Source organism: Podarcis melisellensis (genome assembly GCF_964234715.1).
Source record: "Podarcis melisellensis genome assembly, chromosome: 2".
Classification (NCBI taxonomy): domain Eukaryota; kingdom Metazoa; phylum Chordata; class Lepidosauria; order Squamata; family Lacertidae; genus Podarcis; species Podarcis melisellensis.
Window position 1 is genome coordinate 28,280,842 of NC_138529.1, and position 26,977 is coordinate 28,307,818.

General features: G+C 40.9%; 1 protein-coding gene across 2 annotated transcripts in view; it reads right to left on the reverse strand.

Annotated features, from left to right (window-relative positions):
* The window catches only part of RPTOR (regulatory associated protein of MTOR complex 1), a 302,464-nt gene that overhangs the window by 97,470 nt on the left and 178,017 nt on the right, over positions 1-26,977 (reverse strand). For both annotated transcript variants that reach the window (XM_081899559.1, XM_081899558.1), the window contains exons 10-11: positions 14,571-14,646; positions 3,081-3,182 (exon numbers count right to left, since the gene is read on the reverse strand). In XM_081899559.1, coding sequence (XP_081755685.1) covers positions 3,081-3,182; positions 14,571-14,646 — 178 coding nt within the window. The remainder of the gene's footprint in view (positions 1-3,080; positions 3,183-14,570; positions 14,647-26,977) is intronic.

The following is a 26,977-nucleotide window of genomic DNA, read 5'->3' on the forward strand; positions in this document are numbered from 1 at the left end:
TCTTTTTTTAAAAAAATAAATTCCATGTATATGCAAATATCAGACTTCCTACCCAAAGCAGGAATGAATACATTCAAGGTGGTTTTAAATTAAAATTGCAGGATAGCACAAGTCAAACAGCAGCCGATGCCATTATTAAAAGGCAGCAGTAGATAAAACAAAACCTTCCTCTGCATCTGCAATTAGGCATTGCATCCACAAGGCAACTACTAATCCTACTGAGCTGCACTGGATACAGTTCGGAAAGCAAATGCCTCATCAAGATTTAACCATCAACGGTTGAAGCATATACAGTACCAAAGTGGGCAACTTCCTTACACTATGAAATTGCTGTCTCTCCCTCCCACCCTTCTCTACATGGGTAATCCCTTTCCGCCAAGTCTTTCCCAACAGATCAGAAATTCTATAGGAACTGCATTGTTAAAAAGTCAATAAAAGGCCATTTACAAAAGAATCGTCCTCCTGTGAATATCACAACCATTTCAAGGAAAATATAATGCAAAAGAGTAAGAAGCGAGAGAAATGTGGGAGTGAAGTCTCTCTCTTCTAGATCAGTTACTTAAGTTCAGATGCACTATGCAAGTGGGCACATTCATGGGGCTAAAACATCTACATGCTTTGCCAAATTTAATTAAATTGCATCATGATTCAAATCTAATGAAACAATGTAAACTTGGTGGCCCTAATGAATCTTCCCCTCTGTGCTGACTTTTCCACTGGCTTAGTCACTTCTCCCTAAGAAGCAATAGGAAGCAAGTGGGTATCTTAATATTGTTGCAAAATTAATGATCGTAGCATCCCTCTGATGTCAAGTCTCTCAACAGATTTGATGCTGGATAAGAAATCTCCCTGTCTCCATGGCTTTGTCAGAGATAAACTGCCCATCTATCACCCCTTTCCAAGAATGATCTCCCAGGCTTCAGAGGCTCTACAAAATGAAGAGTCAGATTCACAAAGATTGATGATACTGCCAGCCATGATGCAAGATTCTGGATCTAAGCGGGAATGAGAGTCCTTTCCTATTATAAGAGAGGAAAATGGACGCCCTTGGATAGTCCCATTTCTCTAAGCAGGAAGAGTCTATGACTGGCTAACTTCAAGTAAATGAAAACAAAATATGACCAAGTGTCCTCAAATAACTGCAGGAAATAACGATTCAGTCTTTGGTTGCAATCAGCATTGCCTGTGCAGATTATTAGAAAACTGAACAGTTCTCAAGCATCAATGTATAGTTCTCAAAGGTATGGGATAGTACAATGGTGATATATATTTGTTGTTTTTTATTCTGTGCCTCCCAGGAAACTTGTGCATTGCGGTTAGCACTCAAGGCAGAACTGAGTAACTACTAGATTCTATATTCCACCAAAATGCTGGAACATCTATTTTTTGCTTTATTGTCTCAATAGGCCTGGATGATCTTACATTCTGTTTTTTACCTTGAGAAACTAAGTCACTTATATCTGCAAAATTCCAGCTCAAGACTATTATTAAATTACAGGCTTCAAGAGCAACACCACCCCCTTCCCTCACACTGTCTTCTAATAATAATGGAAGGGTGCTATTTTTTCAGCACAGGAAAGTGAGCAAATGTGAATTAATCTCTGGCTATGCCATTTTGCAGATATTAAATGCAAAGGGTAACACTTGCTGGGGCATTTTTAATGTCAGAATTCAACGACTTCTAAATTTTGGTTAAGCAGTTATTTCTTTTACATGATAATTACCTATTACATTTACTTATTTTGTACAACTCTCCTTCTTGACTACAAACAGCAATGAAATGAAAGAGAGAGAGAAAAAGAGGAAGACAAACCAACACCAGCACCACAATATAGGGCAAGCTGAGCAGAAAACAGCTATTTTTTCACACACTTGCCAATTGACATTTGGTCCCCGACTCTGGACTAAACAGTCATTTATGCATTTGATATGGAATCTAGGGATTTGTCAGTCAGTCCCCTCACTCTTCTTCTAAAATTGTATAGCTTACAAGAGTCATCCATTTAATGCAAGACAATGCACATTTCTCACAACATATTATTATTATTATTATTATTATTATTATTATTATTATTATTATTATTCCTCCTGTTCCCCTGACAGGACTCAAGGCAATTTAAAGATAAAAATAAGAACCATTAAAAACATTTAAACCTTGAGATATATATATATATATATATATATATAGAGAGAGAGAGAGAGAGAGAGAGAGAGAGAGAGAGAGAGAGAGAGAGAGAGGAGGGAGGGGAGTGTTTTAATTCTATCTGCTAAAACCATGCAAATAATTACAATAAAAACAGCATGGCACCAGCCCTTTCATTAAAAGCGGTCGGTTCCCAAAAGCCTGTTGGAAAGATAAGTCCCTGTTGTCACTAGCAGTGCTTCTTTTCTTTAAAAATGTTTAGGGGTACTCTCATTTTGACTCAAGAAAATCACCATTTTATAGTTCAAAGCAGGGGAAATAAATACAGTAAATGGACAAAAGTACAAAGAACATGCATTACCCGCACACATTCCACACTGCTTCACACACTGATGATTCACTGTTCTAGAGAATAAACTAACAAAATTTTAGTTTCTTCTCCCGTTAGATTCATAAAATGTTTAGGGGTATGCGTCCCCCTGCGTCCCCCCCAGAAAAAAAGCGCTGGTCACTGGTAGCCAGAAAATTGTGGGTGGGAAAGAGAGGGTGACATGACTAGCTGTTTTGTGCAAGTGCCTTGCTGATGCACCGAAAGAAAACAGGTGAAGGAGTTAAATTCCGTAGCACTGACTAATGGCCTGCAACCTCAATTTATGCTCACCTGGGGAGCACTTAGGGGGTGGGGTAGTGGGACTATGCTTGTGTGCAATGTGTCTTTTTCAGCAAAGGCCCAGCAAACAATCAGCTCCAATTAGTCTCCAACGCAGTCCACATAATTTATTTACCCAAACACCATCTGGCAGAGAGCAAAGCAGTCAGGGAAAGGCATGCACGCAAATACACACATACTGAGCAAATTTGCAGCTGGCTGGTTGTCCACATGCTGCTGCTGCAGCAGCCTCAGTGAAGCTAGCAGTCTTATTGCTTGCCAACTCACCTGCAGCACAATGGGAAGCTGTTCTGGTGGATTGCGGTTTTCTACTCCCATCGTTAGCCATACCTGAAACGCTGTTAGCTGCTCAGCAAAGAACGGGCTGTGCTGTTGGGGAAACAATGGGCAGTGGGTCATTATAAACTATCATGAAAACTGTATGCCAACAAAACTATGCAGGAACTCCAGGTTTCCTTGTTTATGAAGTACAAAGCAGTGGGGGAAACATTTTTTTAAAAAACCTCAGCATAACATTAGCAAAAGTTTGCTCCACGCTGATTTTACAGCCTGCTGTGAACCAACTACTCGAAATCATTCGTCTACTAAAAAAAATGGGAGGAAAATGGGAGAAAGCTCATACATATAAGTTTTGAATGGTTAATCCGCTGTGCACATTTTCCACTTCTAACTTTGACAGGGCACAAATTCATTTCTTTTTCATGGCTATGCTTTCATATATTCTGTGCAATGGAGCCGCATTTACTGAGTCCAAGGTGAAAATGATTCAGCAACAATGAAAAATGTTTTTCTGTCTCGGCAAAGACATTCACAATTCATACATGCAGTTTTAAATTCTGTAAGATGGTGTAAAAAAAAAAAACCACGCACAAGCAAAACTCATCTCTCCTTTTTTTTTTTTAAAAAAAGAAAAAGATATTCACAAAATGCCTATATTCCATTTCAGTGATATAAATGTCTAAGAAATCTACTGGTTATCTTCCATTTTTGCTACCCTTAACAATATATAGATATAAGTACAAAACTAGGTTGTAAGATATGTCTTACTAGAACTATATAGAACTTAAAGAGATCTTAAGACCTTTCTGGGGCCTCATTCGCCTACCTCCTACCTCTTTTTGCACATGCAAACCTTGATTTAATTTATTTATGTGGAGGCCTATGGTTAATACTAACATTCAATTGAAATTTTATTTATTCTTATTTGATAAAATGTGTACTGTTTATACTATTACAATCTGGATGGAGCACACAAAGCTATGCAGGCCACTCTCGGGTCCAATTTGGATATCCCTCAAAACAGGGGTGAGGAATCTTTTTGGCCTGATGGGCCAGACCAAATACTTATCTCCCCAAACTCATGTGGGCCAACTTTGACAGCTGGGTGGGACAATCGATATGTCAACTGACATCATAATGACACCAGGAGTTTGGCACTTGCCAATGTCCCTTGTGCAACCTTCCCAAACACACTTTGAAAATACGGTAATTTTTATTTGCGTTTTTACATAGAGTTTAAAAAAAAAGTAAAGAATAAAATGGGGAAAATGAAAACAAAGCCACGACAAACCAAGGACACAACACAAAACACCTGAAGACTTCCTTTCCTCTCCTTCTCTTGTATCTTTTCTTTTCCCACTCTTCCGCATACTCTAAGTTACCAAGTTCTATTCTTCTTATTTATTATCTCCTACTTTCTCTTGTACTGCCGAATTTATTCAAGTCCTACTAATCTGTTCACTTGTTTATACTGATTTTAAAAATACTTTACAAACATTTTCCAATTCTTTTTTGTATTCTTGATCGTCTTGTTCTCTTATCTTACTAGTCAGACCTGCTAACTCCGAATATTCCAATAACTCAAAGTGCCATTCCTCCTTGGTTGGCGCTACAAGCAAAATTCTGACTGCCTTATCTTTTTTTTTGGTGGTGGTGGGGGGACTTTTATTGTTATTTTTCTCAGAAGAAAAGCTTCTGGTTTCTTGGGAAATGTTCTCTTAAACTTTTTTTTAGTTCTTTATAAACCATTTCCCAGAATTCTTTGATTACTTTACATGACCGCCACATCCTTCTACCTCTTTGCACACTTCCAGCATTTGCCTGTCTTAGCTTTAAACATTTTCACTAGTCTACTTGGAGTTAACTACCATCTGTGGATCATTTTCATGTGGTTTTCTTTCAATAAATAACACGCAGTATATTTCAGGTCCGTTTGCCATAGCTCCCCCCAATAATGCAAACTCAGTGCAAACACACCTTGAAAGTATTGCACAAAGGCTTTGCAAACCCTGTGCTCAGTTCATCCCAAGCACCAAGCACAGGGGTGGCAAAACACTCTATGCAAAATCCCTTTCAGTCAAGTTCCACCTTTACCTGCCCTTCACCTGGTATCATGTATTATGTTGGGTGTAGAGCAAGTGGGCATGGTCTGTCCAAAATGGCCTGGTGGACCACAAGGGGAGGTCTGGATTAGGTTCCCCACCCCTGCCAAACAGCAATCCCTGCCCCCTTACTGCATGGTGTTCTCTACTATGCAGGTAGGAAGTGCTGAGAAGAATGTCACATTACAGTTGCCATCCACCGCACCTAGATTTTTAGAGCCAGAAACAGCACTACTCCTCAAAAGGAATGGGTCTCTTCATAGAATTTGTGTGTGTGTGTGTCTCCAAGGATGCTTTGTAAAGTAAGAGGTGCCTCACTATGCCAAATGCCATGGAAGCATAATTTTTTAAATTGGGAAAACCAGCATGGAGCCCTGATAATGCTGATGAATGCCTAATTAATCTGCTTTTTCATTTGCAGAATCAGAGAGATTTATCTGCTTGAATCACTGACAGCAATGAATTGTTGTACAACTATATTTCTCTATGAGGTCTTGGGGAGAACTGAGATTAATATGCACAAGACTTGAATAAGTAACAAGATCTCAAAGTTAATCACATTTCTGCAAAGCAGGACATCACAAAACGTAGGGTATGTCCTCCCTGAATAAAATATCTACAAACTAAGTTAAAAAGCAGTTGTGCTTTTTAAATGCAGAACTGCTTACGGGGAGGACAACCAAGCAGCAAAAGGATACAAGCTGTTTATTAGAGAATTAGGGCAGGCCTATTTGCTTAGGCCACCGCAGCTTCAGTGTAAAATTTGCTCCACGTGACACCATCACATGTAGAGTGCCTAGTCATCTAGATTGTTCCTGACACAAGAAGATAAAAGTTTATATACAACCAGAAGACTTCCTTGGCAGTTATTCAAAAACTCTTCACACCAAGGGGCAAGTTTTGTTTTATTTACTGCATTGGCCTGAATATAAACCTCACTTTCCCCCCAAATTCTGACCACGAAAAGTTAAAGTGGGGCTTAAATTTGTGACCTTACAAAAACTGGCTTTTACGGGTATTGCTGCTGAAACATACATATGGTAACACGGAACGGGTGTGAGCTCCTGCGGAATTTTAAGGGAGCAGCTTATATTCAGGTATTGTCTTTTTTTCTTTTCCCCCCTTGAATTTTAAAGGTGCAGCTTATATTCAGGTGCGGCTTATATTCGGGCCAATACAGTACTTGTATCCCACTTTTCCTCCAAGGAGCTTGTGAGAGCTCTCCCCCTCCCCATTTTATCTTCACAACAATCCCATGAAGTTAGGCTGAGAGGCTGTGACCAGCCCAAGGTCACCCACTGAGCTTCACGACCGAGTGAGGATTTGACACCCCCCCCCCCGGTCTCCCGAGCCCAAATTCAATACTCTAAACACTACATCACCATGGTTCTGATGGGGAACCACACTACACATTTTCCAAATGTATTTCACGTAGTGATCATAACACATAGGCCAGCTGAGAACTCTTGATTTTGGAAGTGCTTAACTCCTCAAGGAGTAGCACACTAAGCTTGGGCTGGGAAAAGCAGATGATCACCCTACATTCTCAAAACAACAGTTCAGTGGAAACTTAAAAACTAATACATTTATTATGGCATAAGCTTCTGTGGAAAACACAGACTCTCACTCCTGTTCTCACACGTGGGTAGAGAGAGAGAGAGAGAGAGAGAGAGAGAGAGAGAGAGAGAGAGAGAGAGAGAAGCTACATTTTCTCTCAGTAATGAGCTAGCAATAGGAGTCAGCAATTTTTTTCAGCAGGGGGCCGATCCACTGTCCCTCAGACCTTGTGGGGGGCCGGACTATATATATTTTTTTGGGGGGGGGAATGAACGAATTCCTATGCCCCACAAATAACCCAGAGATGCATTTTAAATAACAGGGCACATTCTACTCATGTAAAAACATCCTGATTCCCAGACCGTCCGCAAGCCGGAATGAGAAGGCGATTAGGCCGGATCTGGCCCCTGGGCCTTAGCTTGCCTACCCACGGGCTAGCAGTTTTCAGTTGCAATTTCCAGCTGATCCTAAGCCAGCTGTCATTGCCCTAGCCTTTGTGAACTTACACCCATACTTATAGTTTCTCAAAATACATATTTAAGAGCTACTGAAAAAGTTGCTGAAACAGTTGATACTGTTAAATAGTAGGAAGTAATTGTCTTGGCTTTCCCACTTTCTCCTCAGCTTTCTTCTCAGAAGCAGCCTCCACAGAATCCCTGAACTGTTTTTAAGGGCCGAGTCAGCTAACCTGGTATGCTAGTGAAAGCCAGCACAGCTGTTCCCACTAGTCCAACAGGGCTTTCCGTCCCCTCACATCTCTCCCAAATCCTCTCAGGAGGGTTGGGAGAATTCCCCGGACAGGATGGGGGGGGGGGGGAGAGACAGTTCTGTCTTGCAAGCAGATATGCTTGTGCTATTGAAAATTCCTCACCTGAAAGAAGCTACTGGGTACAGCAGTGCAAGATTCCAGGGGTTCCAGGCACTTATTCAGGGTTTGTGTTTCCTTCAGAATGAGGGACAGTGGTGTCTTTCTGATATGTATTTAATGTATTTTAAATCTTTCTTGGAAGCCGCCCAGAGTGGCTGGGGAAACACAGCCAGATGGGCGGGGTACAAATAATAAATTATTATTATTAATTATTATTATATATGGTTTATTTACCCATATATACAACTTAAGCCTATGACAGAGGGGTTCACAGCATTAAGACCCCAAAGGGTCTTGCTTCTCCCATAGCCGCAGCCTTGGATTCCAAAAGAAATCAAGCATAGCTCTGTCTCCCAGCTGCCCAGCCTGCCAGCTTCTAGAAGCAAAGAAAGAAACACTTCATTGATTACCAGTTGCTGGAATTTGTATCGTGAGTTTGCATAATTACCCGTGTCATCACATCAATCAAATATATTAGAGATGTAGTGGTATGTTTAAATTTGCTGGAGCCCAGTCTTCAGGGTTATGTACCATGTCCTTCCTTACAAGGCAGCCTCCCAGTTCCAGAGAGCAGCTTCCACCCCATTAGTTGTCTGTTTATGATACTTTTTGGGAAGCAGGGACTTCTATTTTATTTTTTCCTTTGTGCTGGTCTACAGTCCCATAAGTAGTTTGTTTTGAGGACTAGAATGTGAACAGCAAAGGAGTAACTGTCTACATTTACCATCACACTTCATAAGAAACTGTAGGGCCCAATTTTATGTTCCAGTGTGGGACAATTCATCAGAATTTGAAGGAGCTGTTTCCTGTCTCTTTGCTTCTATATGTTGAGCATTTCAAAGCATCCCATGCTCCCTGCTTCCCCCCTTAATGTACCCCACTCTTTCCCTATAATTTGAATTAGCTCCGCCTATTATTTTTCCCTAGGTATTTTCATGGAGGTTGAAACTGTTCTTTGACCTTGGAAGACTTGCTATGACAATGTTTAAGAAATCCTGTGTGAGAACATTTGACATCTGAGATACTGACTCTGACGTCTGCCAGCCCAGTTACAAAACCGAATGACTAACCTTAATAATACTTAAATTCTCTCCCCCCCTCGTGGCTAACGCTTGAGCCTCCATTAAACCACAATTTCTTATAGGATTACCGCTGGCTGGCAGAAGCTAACTTAGTCTGCTGCACAATAATTCCTGATAGATTGGAGAGCAAAATGTTGATTAGGAAATGGGGGTTAGGATCTAGAATGCTCAGTCATGTTCAATTCACTGTGTGTAAAAGCAATGTAATAGAAAACTAAACCCCTCAATTTTACAATACACAGAGTTTTAGGATGCAGCTGTAACGCCAAAGCTGACTAACAGCTAGAGGCCAGCAAAGGCAAGGATTTAATGGAAAGATGAACTTCTTTCCTAGTCTATGTAGACAAACAGGAAACAAATAGGAGTTGGCAAAAATGGATTAAAAATGCAATCCAGTGTTGAGCTGTTTGTTTACTTTTAAATGTCCACCAGTCCTTCAAAAGAGAAGTAAAGAGAAAAATATAAATCCTTATGCAAAGTGTGTGGGGGGGGGGTTCAAATCTGGTGGTTTGTTTCTTAACCACAGAGATTATTTAGCAATTGTGCAACATTATTCTGTAGTGGCTAAAGAACTAGACACAAAGGGTCCCTGATGAAAGCAATGTTCAAGAACAGACAATAAAAACTAGAAAAGTAAGAGGCAGTACTTATTCCAGATTAGCCAAAAGAGTAATTTTTGAAATATAAGCAATGCAGATGCCACACTACAAAAGCTTCGGAAGGACATACTTCTCGTTCAGACATTACACAGCTGCTGTAACAAATCACAGTTTGTTGCATTGTGACTGAACAAGCTCAAACACTCCTTTCCCCAATCTTATCTCCTCCTCCTACTCCTCTTGCATGCCCGACTTAAGTGGAAACTTGATTTGTTAAATTACAGTTTCCGATGATGCTCACACCAACCTGGCATTCAACAACAGCAGCCGCAGACCTGAGGCTGGCTGATATGACAATCACGATTCCCAAGTTGGAGGAGGGGCTGGCACATGGCACAGTCACCAACTGCCTGTGCTGTGTGCCTCTTAATATTAAAACTATTATTTAACAAACCAGAATGTTTCCTCTGATGTCAGGCATGCAAGAGGAGGAAGGAAGCGAGCCCTCACACTTACTGTCTGTTTATATGCATTTGGATACACTAATTTATTATAAAATGTTCATTTTCTGAGCAATTTCATTTATTTAAATTATCCAATATTCTCTCCAATGGTTTGACTTCGACCCCAAAGGCACACTCCTCCATTGTCTCCTGAGACAGATGGATGCCAACAACTCAAGCAAACTAAAGCTGAATGCCCTTACTTTAAAGGCCTAGTAATATTCTGAGTCATACTTGTTTGTCACACAATTAGGCAAGCCAAGTCACATTAAAACACTTGCTACTGACAAATCCAGAAGCAGCTTTTCCAAAGCTATGTTAAATAAATGATGCCCAACAAACACATTCGAACAAACAGACAAAGATCCACAGCTGTTTTTAAAGATTGTGAGGGAGAGAACACGTTTTATTCCTGTAACCAGAGTGCTACTCCCTTTCAGCCACAAAAGGCAGGAATATTATGTGCCAAGTACAGGTTGTATTGAGGAATCTTTAAGAAATGTCAAAACACTCTCCAGTAGGTTACACATTAGTTTTTCCCTCTGGTCATTAGCTTCAAGACTTTAATCATTTGTATAGGAATAATTCATTTTTATGGCCGTAGATGGTTGCTGTCATTGCGAGAGAACTTGACTGCGATTTTTTTCCACTCCAATAAATTTCTATTGGGCTCTCATCCAGTCAGTGTAATATATCTAGATACATTTGTCCAAAAAGCTCAGTATTGCAATAGCCACCAAGATGGAGCTTATCACACATACATCACTGCCTTGCCTGTAGGTGGCTGCCCACCTCAGAGTTCTAGAAACTGAAACAGACTGAGAAATCATTTTCACCCCTTCAGCATTCATAGAGTCCTTTGTTCTATAGTAATCTATTTCTATGGGCCTTCTTCACACCTACCTTTATACTATCAGACACATTCACAGCTCTGACAGTCTTCCTGGCCTGCTGCTAAGACTGAGTCACCCACTCTCCTAAACAACGGAATGATTTCCCTTATTATACTACCTTCGTTATTATTCCCGACCCAATAGACAAAGGCCTCGGGTCTTACATATTACAGCATTCTGCAGGTGATGCCAACCATTATTGACATTTCTCTCTCAAATACATTTCTTGCTGTGTCAACAGTAATATAGATATAGCGTGGTCAAATGACTCAATAAATTACGCATTCCTACCCACCAAAGATAGCCACAGACAAACATTGGCAAACTGCCATCTCATCAGATGGGAGGGGAAAGTTCTTCTCATGATGCTTGCCTGGTGACAAATGCACCTTCCTCTTGACATGAATATGCCCACTGCTCAATTATCTAAAGATCAACCACAACAGTCCATCTGACAAGAAGAAAGAAGTGATGAGAGTGTATTTGCAGGTGCTTATGTTGTAGAGCTCTGAAATACAGCTATACCACTTCAGACTGCATGTGAAAAAATACTTGTTTAGAGCCTCATACTAAAATCTCCCTCTGTGTGGAAAGGTGTACATACCAACATCACATAGAGAGAAATGTTGACTGGGAAATAATTCCAAATAAGCAAGTCTCCACATAAATTCTGAGGTGGGTAGTGCCATGTGAAAGGATTGAATACAGTGGTACCTCGGGTTACACATGCTTCAGGTTACAGATGCTTCAGGTTACAGACTCTACTAACCCAGAAATAGTACCCAGAAATAGTACCTCGGGTTAAGAAATTTGCTTCAGAATGAGAACTAAAATCGTGCAGTGGTGGCGCGGCGGCAGCGGGAGGCCCCATTAGCTAAAGTGGTACCTTCAGGTTAAGAACAGTTTCAGGTTAAGAACGGACCTCCAGAATGAATTAAGTTCTTAACCCCAGGTACCACTGTATGTGAGATAAATTTTTGTGAATTGAATATCTAGCTATAACAATTGTGTGAGTTTGGGGCCAATTCAGTTTCGCTAAAGTATTCAATTAAAGAATTTGCATAATATGTTATTTCAGCATTTGGAAACTGGCAAGATCTAAATAGCAACCACAGTTTAGGGTGACACCAAGCATGGTGGACTAATAGCCTACTTCTCTATAATGAGTCCCCTTATGGCACTCTTCAGTCAAGTTCTAATAGCGGAACTGGGCTCAGAGAAAAGAGCTGAGGAGGAGTGACTATAGCAGGTTTCCTCAAACTCGGCCCTCCAGATGATCCCTAGCTAGTGGGACCAGTGGTCAGGGATGATGGGAATTGTAGTCTCAAAAACATCGGGGGGAGGGCTGGGTTTGAGGAAGCCTGGACTATATGCTCTCTTCACTATGTGGCCCTTTTGCTTTTAAAACAGACCCCCTCCCTCTTTATACGTAATTGGGGCACAATGGCATTTTAAGACACCAGTCTGTCTGAAATGGGATAGCTTACTTTGGTCACTTACAATTTTTTTTTAGAGGGTATGACAAACTAAACATTACATGCAAGCTTTGCAAATGCAGGTTTATAAATCTCAATATCCACTTTGTTATGAAAAGACAGCTTTGGGAGAAACCCATTAGAGTGGAGAAGCAGCAAGGTAGGTGCTTTAACCATTTCTCTGCTCAGAATTGCTCCCCTGGCCTTGAAATCGTGTTTCTGCCCCTAGGGCAGAACTTTCCAAACTATGTGCTGCAATACTTTAGTGTGTCAGCTGCAGTGTGAATGCTCCCCACGCTCCTCCTGGGGCTGGAAAGGTTTAGTTTAACCTCCAGTTTACTAGTAAAACGGAGTTGCTGTGTCACAAAATGATGCAAAGCTGAATTACTGTGTCATGAAATGATGCATGTCCAAAAAGTGTGTCACCAACTTGAAAAGTTTGGAAACCTCTAGAAATCTATGTGGCAGAAGTAGCTTAGGGGGAAAATTAAAGGTGCAAAATGCTAGCTGACAAAGCATTAAACATTTCTCCCACAGTAGCTTCTCCATTGCAAATCACACTTCCCAGTGCTGGTTTCCATTTAAAAAGGGGTGTGTGTGTGTGTGTGTGTGTGTGTGTTTGCATGTGTATAACAAAATTTTTTTGCATGAATGAATGTGGAGATAAATGGTGAGGACAGAAAAAAGGAGTATAGTATCTGAGTATAGTATTCTAGGTAACAACTAGTTATATGGTCAAACACAACTTGAGAAAACAAAACATAGGTTTTCCATTTAAAGCTTCTTTAATGGAATTGAGCCCAGAATCTATCAGAGTATTTGACCAAGTAAGCTAATGAGCCTATAAAAGAGCTATAATTTAAATGGTTCTGTCCATAAGATGGTAAAGAAATAGCCTAAGGCATCTGATGCTTGAAGGGATAAATAACAGTTTTTCTCTTCAAAATCACTAAGCCAAAACAGAGAGGAACAATTTCTTTGCATGAAATCATTCTAAAGAACAAAGCTAGGTGCTCCAGTTTTCCCAAAATATAATTCTTCAATGCAGCATTTGTAATCATGCAAGTTTCAGGAGTGCTAGTTTAAATAAAAGGTTCTATTGTAAAATCTTGGCAGTGTAGACTTGTTACAATAGTATGGGCCTCTGTGAGCACATAGCATCATTATACATCATTATTTCAGGAAGCCAATTCTGTTCAATAACAAGAATCCACAATTCTTTCTCTCCTTTTCTCTCTCAGAGTTAGCAGTAAAGAAAAACAAGTTCTTCAACCAATTCTATAATGCTCTACGTTTTATGGTACACTCACCACAAACATATGGTAGAGATATCCAAAAAACATACATACCATTCAATCTTCTCTGTACCCAAGTTAATCTACCTGTTTTAAGTGCTGGTTAGCTCTAAGAAGCCAAATGTGACAACCTGCTAGCAAGTCTAGTTCTTGGTTTGTTTGTTTTTCCTTTGTAGGGAAAGAGCATCATCACAACATAAATTTCTGCAAACCACTGTGGCTTCAGGTGCATTTCTAGCCCTGAAAAACTACCATAAGCAAGAGAAAGTGTTTATTCTGCTCTGGGACTGGGAGAACAAAAAAATGTGGCAGGTGGGGGAAGAAAGGGTAGAATTCAACGTCACACTGATCATTATGTCAGCACAAGTATTTCTGCTTGTCAGATGGAACAATCTCTCCTCTCCTGCCCTGAATGCTGTACTGGAGGTTCTCTTGAGCAGATCTGTGGAACATTGTGGGGGTCTGCAGGGGGCAGGGAGATTTTTTTTTTTGGGGGGGGGAGTCCTGTTGCACTAGTGGAAGTCCTTGCACAGGCTTCTACTAGTGTACTAGGTTAGCTGAATCCAGCCCAAAACAGTAGTGGCAGAGGCATTTAGCCTCTTATGATGAAAGTCACATTAAACAAAGTTACGGTAACTAGGCATTATGGACTGTAACCCTCTATTTCCCATGTCTTTCGGTAACTAAACCTAAGTACATGGAACCGAAATAATTCCACACACTTCTTCTCATTAACCCTGCCTTTCCTACCCTCCTCTGTTGTCTTCTGTATGTAGAATTTCAGACTGTAACGTCTTGTTCTTTTATACTATAAAAGTAGGAACTATTCCTCCCTTGAAAGCATAGCCAGTTTTCTAATTCTTAAGAAACAATGTACAAAGATGATTGGACTAGACCCTGTATTAGCTATGCAGTCAGAATTGACTCCTCAAATGTTGAGCAGCTCCAATCCTCCATTAATCAATAACTTTGACTAGAACTATTTGCATTTGCTGGGAAACATCTTTGGGTGTAAGAAGTCAAGAATGAATATGAGGTTTGAAGCACTAGCTGATTCCTATGGAAGGGCCCATGTATGTTTCAAGAGAAAACTCAGTAACTCACCCTGAATGCAGTTCCTTCCTCTATAATGGTGGGCAACTGAGAAAGGCAGATATCCACAGCGAGGTCCCAAGCTTGCCTAAGGAAAGATAACATGACAACATTAGAAGTCTGACGTAAGTGATTGTATGAAAATGTGTGTGGAACCAGAGTAGCAAATTGTATTTGAAGGCGGTGGCCTTCAACAAACCTTAGTTTGGTATTTACTTACTTGCTTCCAATGTATTTATACCCTGCAGTTCTACCCTAAAGGGCTTTCTAGATCAGCAAACAATTTAAAACCAAATAATTTGAAAACTGCATTAGAACATTAACATTATTGAAAATCCCATGTCAGTAAGGTATCATCCATGCATCACCCATCTCAAACAGGTAATGGAAATATAACAAGACTGGAGTCAGATGATTCTCTCTGGGGAAGAAAATCTAAAGATTGGGTGTCTCTATTGAAAATACCCTTTACCACCTGCGTAACCTCAGAAAGTAGTGGGGGGGGGGAGAGAGCCTGCAAATATGATCTTAGGAGCTGAGTAGGTTTGTGTGGCAGTGAATGGTCTTTTCAGGAAGTTCCAACAAAACTAATGGAGGTTGATTCTCTTCCCATATGTACCGACCCTGCGATTATCATTTCCACAAGAGCTCCCGTGAGTAGCAACACAGAAGCGTGATTTTTCTACCGTGGCTCCTTGCTTGTGGAATGCTCTCCCCAGAAAGCCTCGCCCGACACATTCAATAATATCATTAAGTGCCAGGCAAAAACATTTGTCTTCTCCCAGGCCTTGGCTAATTAAACTGTGTGTGGGTGTACAGTGGTACCTCGGGTTACATACACTTTAGGTTACATACGCTTCAGGTTACAGACTCCGCTAACCCAGAAACAGTACTTTGGGTTAAGAACTTTGCTTTAGGATGAGAACAGAAATCGTGCAGCGGCGGCACGGCAGCAGCGGGATGCCCCATTAGTTAAAGTGGTACCTCAGGTTAAGAACAGATTCAAGTTAAGAACGGACCTCCAGAACGAATTAAGTTCTTAACCCGAGGTACCACTGTATGTCATATATTTTGTGTTTCTATATTGTAAACCACCCTGTGATCCTCACATAAAGGGCAGTATGGACTTCTACGCTAATCGAAAGCCCCTTACAGCTCCAGAAATAAATTTTGTATTGGGAGATATACCCTGTGGCTGGTTAGAGATACACCAGATTATACATGTTCTGAATCACCCAAATATAAGGACTCAAGCATTATGCAGCTTAAACAGTTTTGAGCAACTGCTGATCTCAACCCACCCATCGGGAAAGGGAATCAATCATCTCCCAACTATATAAAATCCTCACATTTTGGCTCCCCTTCCCCTCACTTCATTAAGACTAAATGGGGAAAAGATTGTGGAGAAGAATTAAAGGAACAACTCAGGGAACACATTTGGAACAAACTATGATTTGAATCCATCTCAATTAGAACTTGAGAAAAAGTTATAAATGCTGGTACATATGCCCAGCCATATTATATAGAATTAATCATAACACATCCAACCTTTGCTGGTAGGGATGCAATTTACCTGGCTCTCTAGTATATATGTAGTGGTTTTGCTCCCAAATTATTCCCTTTAGGGAAAAAGTTTTCAAACAATCAAACAATATAGCCCTACTTTCTTATTTTACTTCTCACATTTTAAAAAAATAACCAATAAATACCTCATCCTCCATTTATTAATTGCAGTTAGATTAGCGATTGCGGGAAAAACCCCTGGAAAACTTTAAATGCAAATCTTTTCAAAGCCTGGATTTCACAAGTATGGGACATTGTGCTTAAGGACAAATTAACCACTTCACAAAAGAATTACACTGGTCAACAACAAATTTGTTGTTTGCATTTTTTCAGCTGATTTAGGATGAATCTGATGCGCTGAATCCAAAAACCACATTGGTTTTGCTCAATCAGGTCAAGTTTTTGAGCTATGGCCACATGTCTTTTTTTACGTTTTTGTTCACATGTACGCTTGTGTGGAGCCTTTTAGAAGAAGTTGGTGGGGGTAAAATGCCTTGTCAAATAATTGTTTTGATTGGAAATGATTATTTTAATGACAAGAAGTATTCAGGTCCGATAGTTCTGGGTGATTATGTCGAAAAGGGATCAGTTTGAAGTCATAAAACCTCAAAATCTTCCATATTGGTCCAGCAAAGCATAAAGTTGGGGGATCAAAACTAAGTTAATGGGGCAGCCGCCCCACGAAGTATCCTGATCTTCAATCAGCACGTTGTCCTGTAGCTCATTGTGATGAAATTTCAGTGCCTATCTTCGGAGAACTTCCTGACATTAGTGACGAAGATGCCTCCAGTGTTGAAGGACATGTGGTTCTTGAAGATGATGCTCTACATCCATTTTCCCAAAAGGAGTTGAATGATCTAGTTCGCGACCTCAGCTTGTCAAAGGACTCTGCCAAACTGTTGGCATCCAGATTGAAGGAAAAAAACCTCCTCTCTGACAGTGCTCGCATCAGCTTCTTGCGCAACAGGCATCAAGAGTACCTCCGTTTTTTCCTTGGTGTGTGGAGTGCCGCAGGGCGCAATCCTCTCCCCGATGCTTTTTAACATCTTTATGTGCCCCCTTGCCCAGAATGTCCAGAGCTTTGGGCTGGGTTGTCACCAATATGCTGATGACACTCAGGTCTATCCGCTGATGGATGGCCACACCGACTCAGCACCAGACACACTGACCAGATGCTTGGAGGCTGTGGCTGGATGGTTTTGTGGGAGCTGATTGAAACTAAATCCTTTGAAGATAGAGGTCCTCTGGCTGAATCGGGATGGCATGGGGATGAGGGACCAACTCCCTTCTCTTGCGGAGGCCCAATTAGTGCCAGTGCCTTCCGTTAAGAGTTTGGGTGTAATCCTTCTCAAATATTGCTTTTAATTGGAAATATTCTAACCAATTCACCCCCCTCTCTTTTAATTCTTCGAACTTCTTCCCTGTCGGGCAATCATTTATCTCTTCTACAAGTTCCCTATATCTGTTAGCCAACTGTCTTTCATATTATTTCTATGCATGGCTGATGATTCTATAGGCGATAGCCACCAGGGAGTTTTGGCTGTTACTTTTGTTTTGTTTCTTTCCCAAACCTTGAATAGGGCCTTTCTCGCCAAATGATTAGTGAAGCCTCTATGTGCTTTTATTTTATCATGACCCAGGTAACCATGCCACCCAAAAACTTTGTCCCAGCCCTCCAGGTCTAGGATTTCCGTATCTGTCAATAACATCCAATCTTTCAGCCATGTCATGCATGCAGCCTCAAAATACAGCTTGAGGTCTGGGACTGCAAACCCACCCCTTTCTCTGGGTTCCATCAATACTTTAAACCTTACTCTTGGTTTCTTACCCTGCCAAATAAATTTAGAAAGATTGGGTCAGGGCCTTTTCAGTGATGGCTCCGACCTGGTGGAATGCTCTGTCCCATGAGACTAGGGACCTACAGGATTTAACCTCCTTTCGCCGGGCCTGTAAGATAGAGCTATTCCACCTGGCCTTTAATTTGAATTCAGCCTGATCTTTTATTTCCCTTCTCTTCCCTCCCACTTCCCTTTTATGAAGATTACCCGCTCTGGGACCCCACAGCTAATTCTCCCCTGGCCTCCTTGCTGGCCCAAGTAGGACTAATTCAGCCAGCTAGCCCTGGTGACTATCTAATGCTTATTGGATGGAGTTTCCCCAAATTGATTTTTGAACTTTGAATTTTATTGTTATTCATGTTTTTATACTGTATTTTATACTGCTTCTATGTTGTATTACAATTAAGTGTTTTACATTTGTTGTTAGCCGCCCTGAGCCCAGTTTTCTGAACCAGGAAGGGTGGGGTATAAATAAAAATATATTATTTATTATTATATCCTTGTGCTGGTGAAATGTTCAGGGTAGTTGAATGCAACCCTTCATATTTCTTATGTAAGGCTTCTTAAAAGACACCCATTCAAATATGGTCCAAAGCTGCAATCCTAACTTCACTTACCTGGGGGTAAGCTCAAATGAATTAAATAGGACTTACTTGAGTAGGAATGGCTAGGATTAACAGAGTGAGCCTTAAATAGATCTGCAATGTAGTTCACAAGTTTCTTACAAAAATAAAATGAAAAGGCTGAAAGTCTTTCTGGAGAGATGTGAACAGAATTCCTTCAGCACTTTGAAAGAAGGACCATAGTTAAGCAGCCTGCTCTGCATACAGAAGGTCCCACGTTCAATTTCCGACATCTCCAGGTAGGGCTGGGAATGCTCCCTGTCTGAAATCCTGGTGAATGACTGCCTGTCAGTGTAGACAATATTGAGCTTGATGGGCGCATGGACTGACTCAGTAAAAGGCACCTTCCTATGTTGACGCACATGCAATGACTGCATAGGGTGAAGGGAAAGGGAAAGCAGTGCAAAATCATGGCACAGCATTAACAGGTCTGAACATGTTCTGTGTCACTGGAGACAGTCTGACTCGGAGTGTCTTGACATTGTCTCTGAGACATGGAGCATGCAGAAAGCTAGTAATACCTACCCTCTGTCAAGCAGTGCTTCACCTCTCTCTTCAATCTGTGCATTCTGTATTCAGCTGCCCCTGTGCTGAAACTGCTGTATTTTAATTCAGATGCCTTTCAAATACCTTCTCAAGTGTTGGCCACAAAGAGATAAAAATTGGTAATCTCCAACAAGCAGGCAAACTACAATGGTTTAGGAAGCATTGCATGAATAGTCTGATGCACAGTTAATCTCTTGAGGGGGGAAATGTTTATCCCACACTTGTTAAAAGCCTACTAGCTTGACCAATTTGCACAATATTTTAAATTGCATGTTGGTTTAAGTGCCTATTTTAATTTGTGTTATATGAAGCAACTGAACTGGGTGGAGAATGAGGAAAGCAATATAAACATGGTTTTTAAAATTATTATTGCTTCCCATGAGGCAACCTGAAACAATTTACAGTTACATATTTTAAAGCAGTTTAAACAACTGCATATATAATTTTGTAAAAAGAAAACAATAATATAAAAACAGCTTAAAACATATACATAAAATCAAGTCAATTCCAAGACAGATACCAACTGGGACAACATTTTAGAGATCTTGTTGAAAGAGGAACATCTTTAGCAGATGCCAAAAAGAAAACAGAAATGGTGCCTGTCTGATATGCAATGGAAGAGAGTTCCAAAGGGTTGGTGTTGCCACACTAAAGGCCACATGGCGACACGGTGCAGAACTGAATTTTGGGTAGAATGATATCTGCAGGATGCCCTCTCTTGCAGAGTGTCGTGATCAGTTGGGTATAAAAAGGATGAGATATTTTAGGTATCCTAGTCCCAAGCTGTGTAGGACTTTGTACACCAATGCCATCACCTTGAACCTAGCCTGGTAGCCAATTCTCAGTCAGTGTAATTCTCTCAGCAGCAGCATAATAGGATGGTAATAGTCTGCTGCAGTGAGCAGTTGAGCTGCAACATTTTGCACCAGCTGCAGCTTCTGAGTTAGCCTCAAGGGCAGCCCCGCATAAGAGTGCATGGGGATAATCCAATCCGGAGGTTACCAGCACCTGGACAAAAGTGGTCAGGCTATCCTGATCCAGAAGCATCTGCAGCTGTCTTGCCAACCCAAAAAGGCACTCCTAGCCCCTGACACAAAACCCCACCCATACACTAAGTAGAAGAATAGAAGCATTGCCACCCAACCCCATGCACCCCCCTCTTTCCCCTTCATTTCTTCCCAACCTAATACAGTGGTACCTCGGATTACAAACACTTCGGGTTACAGACTCCACTAACCCAGAAGTAGTACCTTGGGTTAAGAACTTTGCCCCAGGATGAGAACAGCAGGAGGCCCCATTAGCTAAAGTGGTACCTCAGGTTAAGAACGGTTTCAGCTTAAGAACAGACCTCTGGAACGAATTAAGTTCGTAACCAGAGGTACCACTGTACTGCATGCCACACTAATGTCTCAAACTGATCTGCAGAAAACACAGCTTGAAAAAAGAGACAATGCACGTATTTTTGTAAACTAAGAAATCTTTAATAAAAATATTAAAGATTCACAAGAGTTCCTCCTGTGCTAGCACAACACTGAGCCTAGGAAAATGCCAAGCTAACATAGGAATGGGAGACCACATGATCTAGCTGATGTGCAACAGTGTCCACGTACTTGCCAGGGCTCTACTCCTATAAATAACGGTGTCATCATGAACCAAAGTTCCTCATGTAGATTTAAAGAACAGGTTGGTACTTTTATGGGTGTCCCTTCTTATAAAAACTCACCAAATTTTAAATAGTTCACATGCCCCTCTGAATCTCAGGCAAACTTTTAATTAAACTAACACACAAAGTGCACCACTCAAATAGAAAGTTTACAACTCTATGATTCTACGAAAATGCTAACTACAAATGCATTGAAACAGTTCTTTCCAGTACACCAGACAAGTATTTATATTCATTGAAGCTTAACCACCTTTTGTTTCTAACAATCATGAACTTAGCTCTCGTTAAAACAAAAAAAATTCCTTCCAGTAGCACCTTAAAGACCAACTAAGTTAGTTCTTGGTATGAGCTTTCGTGTGCATGCACACTTCTTCAGATACGTATCTGAAGAAGTGTGCATGCACACGAAAGCTCATACCAAGAACTAACTTAGTTGGTCTTTAAGGTGCTACTGGAAGGAATTTTTTTTGTTTTGACTATGGCAGACCAACACGGCTACCTATCTGTAATTAGCTCTCGTTGTTATCTTAACATACCTGAATATAATGTAACAGGATTCTGAGCTACACATCACCCTTTTGCTTTAAAGGAGCAGGGAGGGAGCATTACCTACATGCAATGGATTGGAGCCATGGATATAAAAAAATGTTATTTCCAAGAGGCTTTACATACTGATATAGTACATAATCAACATACAGGATTTTAGCTGCTTATTTGAATGCCTCCATTAAATCTTAATCAACTGTGTTCCACCCAAGAGACTAGCTACTGCAAAGCAGCCAAGTAACAGGATTCAGGCTGCAGATCGAAAACAAAAACTACACACAAAATAAAGGAACAGCTTGCAAAACACACAATTTCTTCTCTACTGATTCACAGCATACACTTTGTTTCATTTGCTCCCTCACCTCCTCATCCCCATGGCTTCTTCAGTAATGACCTTCACAATAGGCTGCCTATATAATTATGAGGTAATCAGGGGATAATCAAAACAGCTTCAAAGCAAAAGCAATAAATGGCTCCCGCGTGCTCAATAAACGCCCAGGATGCAGGCAAAATGGTTATAGAGAACAGTTGTGGGAGATATTTATTCCAGATTGTGACAAGAGATAAAGTCAATTATTACAATTAAATCTATATCCTATTTCTGAACTCTGCCTGCAATGCTGACTTGATGTGAAAACATTTAACAGAGGCTTGGCTCATGCTTTTATGGATGGTTCCCACTCTGCAGATATATAGAAAAATAATTTGTGGTGACAACTGGCTCCCCAAAGGTTCCACCAAGAGACTCATAGAATTGAAACTGAAGCAGCTGTTACTACCTCTGAGCTGACTAATGACCCTGAAATAGATCTGGCTCCTTCCCTAGAGCAACAGACTAAAACAAAAACACCCAGCAGTGCTGTTACTTTCTGGGTGCTAGTTTTACTGGCCATGAGCTAGGACCATGGAGGAGGCCCAGTTACTAAAGGCAAAATGAATCTGGTCTCCGATGCTCAATGTTGGCTTGGTTTTGTTCAGCTCCTGCTTGCAAAATTTAATCCTTAAGCTAAAGAACCAGGGAATCCCTCTCATACAATCTTGGAAGGCAATGGACACTTTATTCAAGCCACTCTGATAGCTCTTGTTATAGCCTTTGGGTATAACCTTTGGTTATAGCCTTTGGAAAATAGGACAGCAGTAGGAACCTGGATGATAAAACAAAAACTCAGTTCCAGGGTTCGGGCTTCCACTTGCCTTCTGGCTTGGACACACTGAGTCCCAAATGGGGGCTGTGAATAAAACTTGCCTGCAAATCTTGTGAGGCTTTACTACTACATTAATATTTTTAAACTTCTGTCGAAGGACTAATAATATTACCCAACTTTCAGGCCAGAAAACAAGGAGGGACAAAAACTTGCAAAAGAGAATAATATCTCAATAGTTTGTGAGAGCCAATAACACCAAGGGCTTTGGGATGAATGCTATTTATCTACACTTTATTGCTTAGAGGTGAAGGAGGGTCATGGGAAGAGACACATTTACAGTCTTGATTTGTGCTACTTGCAAATTGCAGGAGACACCAGTGTAGGTCATTAGCCGATAGAGGCAGATGTTGCTAAGATGCTTAACTCCTCAAAGGCATTTCAGGTAAAAACCACAAAGTCTTCTAAAAAGAAAAGAGAAAAGAAGCAGCCATTCCTACAAGGTCAAATCTTGGAACGCTTTAAAAGAAACGTTTATCAGAGAGAAACTCAATGGTATTTGAAAAGAGATTTCAGCAGATTAAGCCCAAATCTCTTTTCCTACTTCTACAAACACATCATTAAAAATCAATGTGGTCATATCAGTCAATATTATTCATCCTTTCCGAAAAGCATAATCACCATTATCAGAATGTAATATGACTGCCTTTAGCAATATAACAAGTCGGTGATTAACCTGAATTGCTCCACAGGCGCTGTTCAATCCATTTTCTTACAGTGCTACCTACCCTCAAGAACATTTTCTCCTGCTTTGTTGGGGAGGGGGAAAGCACTGCAAGCAGGGCACGGCTTGCTAATATTTCATCTGTGTTAGTGTTTAGAGAACAAATGTTAAATACTTATACAAATACAAAAGTAAAATGGGCCACAGCCCAAGAAAAAGCACTGTAAACACTCATAAAAAGAGAGCAGGGGAACAGAGCTATTCAAATTCCACCCAAAGGTAAAAGTGAAAGGTAAATTAAATGATGGCAAAACAGGGGCCAGGGAGGAAAGCCACCGTTCTATTAACGGAGGAGGAGAAGATAAAGGCAGAGGTTCCACTTCAGAAGGATTTCGTAAGAGCAAGACCGTGACAATACATAATATTTTATTAGATTAGTCTATTACATAACATTTGCATGGATACAAAATCTTGTATACATTAGCAGAAGAGCTCTCTCTCTCTCTCTCTCTCTCTCTCTCTCTCTCTCTCTCTCACACACACACACACACACACACACACACAGACACACACACAAACACACACACACACACACACACACACACACACACATAAAATCACTGTGGAGGGATATGCAATTCTTCAGAGCATTGTACAGTGTGGAACAGGCAGTTCAGACAGAGGAGGGAAGAGATTGCAAGTCATCTGTGCACTAATGGAGCTTCCCCTCATGCCAGATGATGTTTGGATCTGTAGAATTATTTTGCAGGCTAACTTCTATTGCCTGAGAAATAAGGAATCCTAGACAAAAGATTCCATTATTTTTTAATTGTAAGTTTCCTAAATAAATACCTGCAGTTGTGAATCATAGTCAACCTTATTTTAAAATACCTTGCCAACAAATAGAAAGCATAAAAGCGTCGGAGAGTCCATCAACAAGTTTTGGGTATCCATCACGGATTTCATGCTTCAGTCTTTGCTGCTGCCTCATAGTCTTGTTCTGAAGGACAAATGTGATGCAGCGCAGAGTCACTGGCACCCAGTCTTTGGAGAAGGGACATACTGAATCATTTTGGTCTTCCATGGTAGAGAAACAGTTGCTGCCCAGAAAAGCAACAACCGAGAAATATTGGGAAGTAGGACGTCCACACAAAAAAGTTGGCAGCAAAGACGTTCTTCTAACACAGGTTTAATTTCAGGCGTGCACACACAGACACACACACAGTCATTGTTTCAGCATTTGTAAACATTAAAAAATACCCTGCTGATGCAAATGAAGTCCTTAATTAGCATATGCATATATGCATGGGCATTGTAGGTGATGAAGTATAAGTTACACCAGTCCTGAACAGTAGCTCAGTATTACCGTATTCTCATGAATCTAATGTGCCATAAAATCTATCACGTGCCTCAATTTTCACGGCGTTGTTTGGCCAAAAACGGTGTACATTACATTTGAGTAAATACGGTACTTTGGATTGCATATTGGAAGTTGTGATGAGGAGAAAGAGCAGTGTATGAGAACCATGCAATGTAGTATCCAGACTCATGCCATTTTTTAAAAAAATATTTTTTAAAGAGGGAAATTCAATTTTGGAGGCTGTTAAGTTACCTGTAGCAGGAACATGGTGGGGGGAGAGAAAGGGAGTGATTCCCATGGCGGGGAACAGGAGGACTTTTTCCTTTGACACAAGCATTCGAGTGGGTATAATGCATGTCAAAGGCTTAAATATGTTTTGCTCAAAAGAGAAAAGGGCAACTATTTGACCTGCACTGATAACACTGCTGTAGTTATTATGAGGTATAAATAAATAACCACAACATATGCTCTTAGAATATACTATCTGCTTTTCAATAATTCAGAACTGAATTTATTCAAGCATGGGCATTTGAACTTTGGTAAGATATACATCTTAAATGTAAGATCAACGGATGAAAAATGTACAGTAATATAGGTAGTTTACAACCAACCTATGAAACTATAGTTCTTTGCAAGCACTAGGGTTACACTGGGGAAGAGCAGGGCTCCTTTGCCTTTAACAGCTGTGTGGCAAGCAGAAATTTAAGAGACTTAGCCCTTCTAGTATAGAAATACAATTATGGGGACAACTTCAACAGTTCCCTATCCCTGCCTTCTACATATCAAAGCAAAGGTCATAATCCTTCCTAATATGGTAAGATGCCTTGCACTGTTATTTAAATTATCAGATAAGGGCCCATCATCACATCTATCTTGATTCAGGTAGGTAGCCGTGTTGGTCTGATGCAGTCGAAATAAATAAATAAATAAATAAATAAATAAATATTCCAGTGCTACTGGATAATTTTTTATCTTGACAGTAGACATACCAGATTAATCTGCCCCCCATCGCTCCTTGAATGGAAGTACACACCTGTTTTCAGCCAAGCTGAAGACATATGAGAGCCACAGGGAACCCTCCCAAAGAGGGTTGGGAGAAGAACACAGCCCTGTATCATACTGTTTATAGGGAAGGCTTCTGAGGATGAGCCTTGGGCGGTGCCACACATGTTCTTGTGGAAGGACACAAACATCTTGCGAAGCTTAGGGGGACATCCTGTTTTCTGGAGCAGTGTGAAGAGTCCTTTTTGGCTGGCCAAGTCAAAGGCCTTCATCAGGTCTATGAAGGCAGCGCTCAACAGGTGCCTTTGCTCTCAGCATTTCTCCTGCAGCTGGTGCAGTGAGAAAATCATGTCCACGGTTGACCTCTGAGCTTTAAAGCCGCACTGTGGTTTGGGACAGACCCTGTCAGTGAGTGATTGTCATCTGTTGAGAACTACACAGGCAAAGAACTACAGAGGCAAACTACTACACAGTACTCAGCAAGGAGATTCCATGGTAGTTGTTACAGTCATGGTGGTTGCCTTGGTTCTTGTAGAAGGTCACAATGCTGGAGTTTGCTGTGTGAGAGACTACGTTTCCCCTCACGTACAGTTCTTGATAGTGCTCTGCCCTTTGCTGCATCTGCTTGCTGTGGTCTGTGATGATCTCTCCCGACAAGGTTCCAGCAGTGCACTTTTCCTGTGTCAGAAGCTGGCTTCAGGCACCAGGCTTGTTGGCAGACCAACTCTATGTTACAACTCTACATTTGCAAATGTGACATGAAGGCTGGTAACATCAACCCCGCTATGTGAAAATCCCTTGTAAACAACTACAGTGCCTGGGGAAAGTTAGGCTGTGCATACATATTAGTGACCAGAGGAGGAATGACTGCTGGGAGGAGTGCAAAGAGACGAAACTCCATGGTACATCGGCAGCAGCACAACCGGACGCCTTCATCTGCCCCAGCTGCAACAAAACATGTCTCTCCTATATTGGTCTCTACAGCCACAGCAAGTGTTATAAACTTCCAATAGTTCGACTTCATTCCCAAAGGCAAATTCCTCCATTGTCTCCCAAGACAGATGGATGTCAACAACAATAATAACTTCTAAAATTTCCATCTATACATGTAAATTAGTATATGCAAATTTGTATACCCTTTCGTGGATGGGGCAGAGGGCCCAATTCACACGTGAAGCACTAAAACCACAAAATCCTGTTAGGACCTCAGCCTCATGCAATGATAGACTTCTTTTTTATTCCGGCACTAAACAATATATAAATCAAAACCTCATTATCCAAAGAACGAAGACACTAAAGGAAACACCAAAAGGAAAGCAGAAAAATCTAGGGCTGCACCAAAGAGGTAAGGGAGTATTTTGTGGAGGAGAGGGGATTTTTCAGGGGAGAGGCTGTGATTAGGGTGAAAATAT